Genomic DNA, 7720 nt, shown 5'->3' on the forward strand with positions numbered 1-7720 from the left:
CTTTCTAACATCAAGGGGTTTTACTCGCGCGCGGCTTTCGCATTCCCCGCATCGGTGCCACAGACAGCTTTTATTCGAACCCGATTGGCATTCTATCATCCATACCGTCACGGCCGCTGTTTTCTTTTTCGCCATGGCTTCGAATTTAAATCTAAATTTCTTACAAACCAACCTCGATCATTCTACATTGGCTACCGAATGTCTGGTTGAACTTGTCCGGGAACGTCAGCTTTCTTTTGCGATCGCCTGCGATCCTTACATTCGCATTCACACCGTTCCCGGCATTCCAAACAATTTTTACAAATTTCTAGCGCCTGAAAATCCCCGCGTCGTTATCTTTGGCACCGGCGCGGGTTGCGATTGCTTCCCGTTGATGACAGGATCGTACGTGGTTGCGATTCGCGTCACGGCGCCGTCCTTGGATTTCGTTCTGATTGCGGCGTACGCACCACCTCACGCCGCAATCGAGCCGATCCTCGACCTGATAGGCGACTGCATCGGCCGGAGTGACGGTGCGATGGTTGTCGTGGCGGGTGACCTGAATGCCAAGCATTCCAACTGGGGTGGCGGAATTACGGATGCACGCGGCGCTGCAGTAATGCAGCTGGCGTGCCAATGCGACCTGCACGTCCTCAACGATCCGACCTCTGACCCCACCTTCGCGACGGCGTATACAGAGAGTTGGATCGACGTCACCCTGGCATCTTCCGCAATGATATCGCGCGGTCACGAGTGGGCCGTGCTTGAGGACCTCACCCTTTCCGACCACCGGCTGGTCGAGTTTTCTTTTCCTTTCGCGCGTCCCCCGCCTCGCAAAAAATTAACGTTTCAGGGGAAGGCCGACCTGCTGCGTCAATTGGCCGGCGAGCCGTGGTTCGACGCGGTGACTCGCGCTCACTTGTGCTCGGGTGCCGCGTTGGACGCGGTGCTCGAAAAATTCTATCTTACTTATACTAGTGCTCACGCGCGACACCTGCGCAACACTAAAGGCGGTCCGCATCGCGCGAACGCCTGGTGGACGCCGGAGCTCGGTAGCGAGCGCGGCCGCGTTCGGGCGATGCGGCGCAAGTACCAACGCGCTCGCGACCCTGACATGCGCGCGGAGCTTCGCGACGTGTTTGCCGCGGCGCGGGCACAGTACAGAGCCCACATCCGTGACGCGCAGGAGTGCGCCTTGAGGCGCTATTGCACGGAGTGCTCCAAGAAATCTATCTTTGGTGCCCCGTTTAGGGCGGCGTTTGGGAAGGCGCGACCACCAGTTGTACTGCCCGCGCTGCGAGCTCCCGGCGGCCGCTTGACGTCGGACACGCTCAGCTCTGCATCGCTTCTGCTCCGCACGCAGGTGTCGCTGGACGATGTGTCCACCGACACTGCGGAGCACGCTGCCGTCAGGGCGATTGCGGCGGCCCCGGCCGTCACGCTTATGGACGACAGGCCATTTACAACGGAGGAGGTCGAACGTGCACTTAATCTCGGCAAATCTGGTTCGGCACCAGGCCTTGACGGCATCACTCTTCCTATCATTAAATCACTATTCGCTTCACACCCTGCTTTCTTCTTATTCGTCTTTAATTCCGCGTTGATGCTCGGCCATTTTCCTTCTGCGTGGAAGAGGGGTCGCATCATCTTTATTCCAAAACCGCATAGACCCCCTGACGACACCTCTTCTTATCGTCCGATTGTAATGAACTCGCTTTTTGGCAAAATTTTAGAACGCTTACTCAATTCGAGACTCTATTTCTTTTTACATTATTCAAACCTTCTTCACAAACACCAATTCGGCTTCACGCACGGGAAGAGCGCCGTCAAGGCCTTGTACCAGCTCCGACAAAATTTGTCTCATCTCAAAAAATTAAACATTCCCGCTATTCTCATTTTATTGGATTTTAAAGGTGCGTTCGATTCCGTTTGGCATCCATTGGTTTTAGAATTCTTACAGCGACATGGTTGTCCACGCAACTTGTTCTACCTCCTCCGTTCCTTTCTCACAGACCACACGGTCACTTATCGTTGCCACACGGGCGAAGTATCTGCCCACTCTACTTTGGGCAGTCCGCAGGGGTCGCCCATCAGCCCCCTGCTTTGGAACATCGTTATTTCAGGACTGTTAGACGTTCCTATGCCTCCCGGCGTCGCCATCCAGGCATACGCCGACGATACCGTGCTTGTGATGCCGGGGGAGAGCCGCGCTGCGATCGAGAGGACCGCGGCGCTCGCTCTGCAGCGCGTTGCCGAGTGGTCCTCTCGTTCGAAAGTAACCATCAGCGTAACTAAAACTTTCTTCCTCGCTTTCCCGCACGGGAGCGCCGCCGTGCGGGGGCCCCATCTGAAAGTGTGCATGGGTGACGGCAGGTTACAACATAAGACCACTATTAAAATTTTGGGGGTTATATTTGATTCGCGCCTGGGGTTTAAGGAACACGCGGATTACTTACGCGAAAAATTGGAAATTCTGTCACCTAAAATTTTAGCTTTCTTCAAAATGCATTATTCGACAACCCGCTCCGAGGTGAGGACGCTTTATCGTCAGGTCATACTACCTGCCGTCACCTATGCAGCTCCGGTTTGGTGGTCACCGTATGCTGACTCTATCCTTAAGGCTAAGGTGCAATCCATTCAGCGGTTGCCGTTAATTGCGCTTACTGGGGCCTACCGCACGACGCGCTCCGCGGCGCTGCAGGTGCTGGCCCGGGCTCCGCCGTTGGAGCTCGAGCTGGATCGCCTGTGCGCCGAGTTTTCCCTCTTTCAATTGCGGGAGCCCACCTGTTACGGGCCCACCTATTACCACCCGGTCGCGATAGACTACGAACGCGACATTTGGTTGCACCACCCTGCGGAACGGCACAGCCACCCTTTCCGGCGTCTTAACGCACGTGATGCGGTGGCTGTGACGCGAGAGCGTGCCCATCATATATATACCGACGGCTCTCCGTGCATTCGCCGCTCAGTTTCCGTTGCAGCGATAGACCGCACGTACCTTGCGCTCGCTGCCAGCGTTTTGACAGTCGTTGGCTGCAGTCATTCAGTGTGATCTATTCACGTTTGTTTGTGCGCGCTCACACCACGCTTGTCCATTCAGTTAGTAATAGTCGCGGTTCGTTTCTTGTGCGAAGTATTGATCAGCGAACCGCAAGTGCGCTCAGCCTAGGAAGATGCGACGGCACGTCGATTCGAACGCGTAAGTCCTAGAGTACTGAACACCGACTACGTGTACGTAGAAGTGGCCTTGCGAGACTGTTCACCGAAAACGCTGTCTCACGGTTCGCGGTGCAGCATTTGCGCCCGGTGCAGCATTGGCTTACTCCAGTCTGTCGGCGGGCGCCGCCTTTGTGGTGCTCGGGCCGAACCAGGCGATTAGGAAGGTCCGACGCTTCCGGATTCAGGGCGCCAGCGGCGCCTATTGCGCAGAGGCAACGGCCCTCTGGGAGGCCCTAATCTACATCGCCTCCATGTCTACCGCTTTGCCAATCCATATTTATACAGACTGCTTGTCCCTGTTAACGGCTCTCGCGACCCCGTCTTCGGCTGACGCGCGCGTGGTGCAGATCAACAAAGCGCTTTTGCGGCTCAGTCCGAAATTCCACATTGATCTGTACCACGTGCGCGGTCATGCCGGTATCTTCGGGAACGAGCTTGCCGATGCTGCGGCGGGCGCGGCGGCTACATACGGCCTGCTCCGGTACTCAAAATCCTCCGTTTCCTCCATCAAATCAAAATTTTACAAACAGATGTGTCTTTATTGGTACCGCGATTGGCTTTCAAATCATCAAGACACATCTTTACATGATTGGGTCCCCGACGTTTTGTCGATTCCAAAATATTTCCCGCCAGCCTCTTCAGTGGTGCAGGTGATTACCGGTCACGGGCGCTTCCCGTATTACCTTTACCGCTTTGGACTGACACAAGACAATCTTTGTCCTTGTGGTGCTGAATGCGCGTCATTCGCCCATTATCTAAATGAGTGTTCTATAACAGCGTCGCTGGCAGCCCGCCTTACACGACCTTCGGGCAGCCTTCGCATTACGCCTGACCAGTACCCTGGCATACTTGCGATAAAAAGTAATCGCGCGCTTTTGACGCGCATGCAACTCGTGATAAGCCGTGCGGTCCCCGAGTCTTCTGGCGGCGTCGCGGTTCCGGACGCCACCTAACCCTTCGGGGCTCCCTCACAGGACATTGTGATGTCTTCAAGGCCATTACTTTGGTCACATCTGCGGCCTCGTGACTGGCGCATTAGACCATGTGCCGGTCTTGCGATGAACTCCATGGTACAGCGCTGTGTCGTTCACATTTGCATGACCCTGTGGTCGGCCGCTTGCATTTACTGGCTCGCGTGGTCTGCCGCTCGGCGCCGTGGCTGGCGCCGCGATCCAGCTTCTGGGAAGGTCGCGCCCAGGCAGTTCCGGCCAAGTCTGCTGGATCCCTTTCTGCCTTATTCGGCGGCTTTGTGTGCACGTCTGTCTGCGACTGGTGCGAGCGCGACCGGGAGTCGTGGCTGGCTCCTTGTCCCAGCGTCTTGGGAGGCGGTATTTATTCCAGACACGCTTGAGCGGTTCCTGATTATGCATTCGCGGACCTTGCGCGTGTACGGCATTTGCCACTGGCTCTCGCTGCCGTAGTGCGACGCACTGTACTTGCTGGATGCCCTTGACCGGCTTTTGCCTGATTGCGCTTCGGCCCTTGCGCCGATAACGGCTGTGTTTACGCCGTCAAACGGCGTTATCGCCTCTGGCATGACACGTTCCCTCTACACGACGGTTTTCATGCTAGGATTGGTTGCTGGCCGCTATGGGAATATCATCTTGGTGGCGTCCGGTTGCGCGTTAGCTATCTCGCCCTTCTGGAGCGTTGACTGGGACCGAGCGGTTCTTGCGCTGATCAGTCTTGTGCTCACCCTCTTTTCTGCCTCTACATGGTCCGCCGTGTGCTGCGAGGCTGTTTTGCGGTTGCGCGCCGCTGTTGGTGCGAGGCTGCTCGGGGTTTTGTTCTGGCAAGTGCTCTCTCTTTTTTTTTTTCTGCTCTCTTTTCTTTCTATCACCTCTTTCTTTCTTTCTTTTTTTCCCCTTTTCTGGTTTCTCTTTTCTTGCCTTTCTTATTTTTCCTTTTCTGGTTATTTCTCTAGTCCTTTCTCTGTCCCTCGTTTTTGTTTTCTTTTCTATCGTTCTCTATCCCTTCTTTCTTTTTCGCGATGTTTCGCTCTCTCACTTTCTACCTGTTTATTCCATTTTTACTTTTAGTGCATTCACCACCACTGTCATTTTTCTTTACATCTAATCACTCTGTCGGGCGGTGTCATACGTCATCACCTGCACCCTGTTTTCCATTAATTGTGTTCTCTCTTTGTTTTAAACGTGGGCCGTGTGATCCCGCTGGCCGGCGGGGCGTTGGCGCGCGTTCGTTGCTTTTCTGGGGATGCCTGATCGGTCCCTCTGGACCGACCAGTCATCACCTTGCCTCCCTCATTCCTTTTTTTTAAGCATTTTACAGGTTCGTTTCCTGCGTGATCTCTCCTGATGCCTTTCTCAGTGGCCGGATTCAACTTATCTGTTCCCCGCTGCCCGTCCATGGAACGGGCACCTGCTGCTTTTCCTTCATCTCCATTACTTCCAGCTACTTCATTCTCATTGTTTTAATAAACGCTCTGCGCGAGTCCTTTCTGTGCTCGCTGACCAGACCCGTAGGATGCCACGCGTTACTGTGCCCAACCTTTATTTTTCCCATTGGTTTTTTCTCTCTAAATTGTGCGCTTTGGGTGGTTTTGGCACCCCTTTTTATTTATTTTAATTGGTTTTATGCCCGTTATTGCTACACGTAGGAGCGGGCTCGCCGCCGCTTTCTTTTATTTTCTTTTCAACGAAATGGCAGGCAAAGAGTTTGGAGTGGGGCGCCACGAGGGAGCGGGGGCACCCCTCACCACACCCGCGAACTATCGCGCCGGAGGTGCGAAGGCCTGCTCCACCTTGCTCTCCTCACGCACCGCGGCTCTGACCGCACGCCTGGAGAGTGCTGTGGTGGAGGAGGCCATGATGGTGGCCACACGTCGTTCCTGCTGCCACATGGGACAGTCGGGGGTGTCTGCAGTGTGTGGCCCACCGCAGTTAACACAGTGGACCGTCTGGCAAGGGGACCCTGTGGCGTGGCTCTTGCCGCAGCCAATGCAGCCCGTCGGCCACCTGCAGGCTTCCGCCACGTGACCAAAACGACCACACTGCCGGCACTGCAGTGGGCGGGGCCTGGCCGGCCTTACCCTGAACCAGAGCTTGAAGAGGCTCACGGGTTCAGGGGGGACCGGTCCGGCGAAACGGATAGTGATGGTGTTGCCCTGCCTGGCTGCAGCCACCACCGGGACGGTGGATTCGATGGCCCTCAGGAGGTCCTCGTCTGCAGGCTCTCCGTCCACCCCATGCAGGAAGCCGGTGCTCATCCCGCGCTCAGCCGGCAGACGGGCGGTAAACGGGATTCCGTGGAGCTCGGTGACCGTCATCAACTCCTCCAGGCACGCCCGGGTGGTGGTGTCGGCGGCCACGATGTTGCGCTTGTTGTTCACCCTCACCGCAGCGACACCGGGACGCGCTGAAAGCGCTGCCGCGAGTACGAGGCGTGGCGCACAACGGAAGGCTCCACCGGGTGCCGAAGAACGTAAAAGCACCGTGCCGACCACCTTAGGGTTCACCGGCAGCGCAGCATTCTCCAAGGCCCTCGTGCGCCGCCGGTCAGCCTTGGAACGAACCAGTTCGAACCCATCTGAGGGTGGTTCTTGGACGCCGGGGGCAGCGTGCTGCACCGCCTTGGGGGTGACCTGGGTCACTGGTGCGTGGCGTGGGTCAGCAGCAACCCGTGAGGAAGAAGCCTCTGAAGTGTTAGCAGATTTCTTCGACTTCTGCTGTTTCTTCGTCCTCTTTCTCCCCTGGTTCTGCTGTGCAGAGGTGTGGCGGGGGGACCCCTTCAGGAACTGTGCCGCCGGATGGGCAGAACCGTGCAGCTTCGAGTCGGGTGGCGTGGAATCCGCGACCACCATCGGGACCGATCCGATCGGGTGGCGAGCGTCTGTGGTAGCAGACGACGTGGGAGGGAGCTCGCCATCGCCACTATCAGCTGGCGAAGCGCGAGCGTCCGTAGGCGCAAGCAGCGCCGACGTTTCGGGACGAGCACCATCCTGTGCGGGGGGCAGGGACGATGTGGTGACCATCTGTCCCGGGAGTCGGAAGACGGCGCTGCTGTCGTCCGTCCGCTCCGAGCTAGCGACGGGTGATACGTGAGCCTCCGAGCAAGGTGGTTGCTTGCGAGGGCATGCCGATTCGTCCTCCTCGCACTCACTTTCGCGGGGGCGTTTCCGCGAGCGCGAGGAGTCCATGAGTCGTCTGAAGAGGGCAGCGGAGCGGCAACCCTCTCAGCAAGGGCGGTGTCCTGCACCAGGGAGAAAGGGCTCGCCTGGGGAGGCTCCGCAACTACTGCCGGTGCCGCAGTGCTGCTGAGCACAGCCACAGGCAGGGCAGGGTCCGCCGGCAGCGTAATGGTGGCTTGCTTACGCAGCCACTCGTCGGCAATGTGCGCTGCGCGGTTCTCGAGCTCTTGTCTTGCACGGAACTCTTGAAGAGTCGTCGGCTCGAGTGTCACGAACGACGTGCTGGCGTGACGACGGTGACCCGCGTGCGGCGGGCGTCCTCCCGGTGTGCGGAAACTCATGAGGCACGGTAGAAACACAGAGCACGAAAACAGG

The 7720-nt window shown here is 57.1% G+C and overlaps 1 protein-coding gene across 1 annotated transcript; it reads left to right on the forward strand.

The window, feature by feature from the left end:
* Positions 1-517: 517 nt before the first annotated feature.
* On the forward strand, positions 518-5514 carry LOC119439913 (uncharacterized). Its single transcript, XM_037704881.1, has 3 exons — positions 518-1460; positions 1992-2254; positions 5488-5514. The coding sequence occupies exons 1-3, from the start codon at positions 518-520 to the stop codon at positions 5512-5514; spliced, it is 1233 nt and encodes a 410-aa protein (XP_037560809.1).
* The last annotated feature ends 2206 nt before the right edge of the window (positions 5515-7720 follow it).

Source organism: Dermacentor silvarum, chromosome 2 (assembly GCF_013339745.2).
Source record: "Dermacentor silvarum isolate Dsil-2018 chromosome 2, BIME_Dsil_1.4, whole genome shotgun sequence".
NCBI lineage: Eukaryota > Metazoa > Arthropoda > Arachnida > Ixodida > Ixodidae > Dermacentor > Dermacentor silvarum.

Coding starts and splice junctions, on each gene's coding strand:
- LOC119439913 (XM_037704881.1), top strand. CDS start 518: ATGGTTGTCGTGGCGGGTGACCTGAATGCCAAGCATTCCAACTGGGGT. Junction 1,461..1,991: donor TACAACGGAGGAGGTCGAAC/GTGCACTTAATC, acceptor CCTTTCTCACAG/ACCACACGGTCACTTATCGT. Junction 2,255..5,487: donor AGTGGTCCTCTCGTTCGAAA/GTAACCATCAGC, acceptor AGCATTTTACAG/GTTCGTTTCCTGCGTGATCT.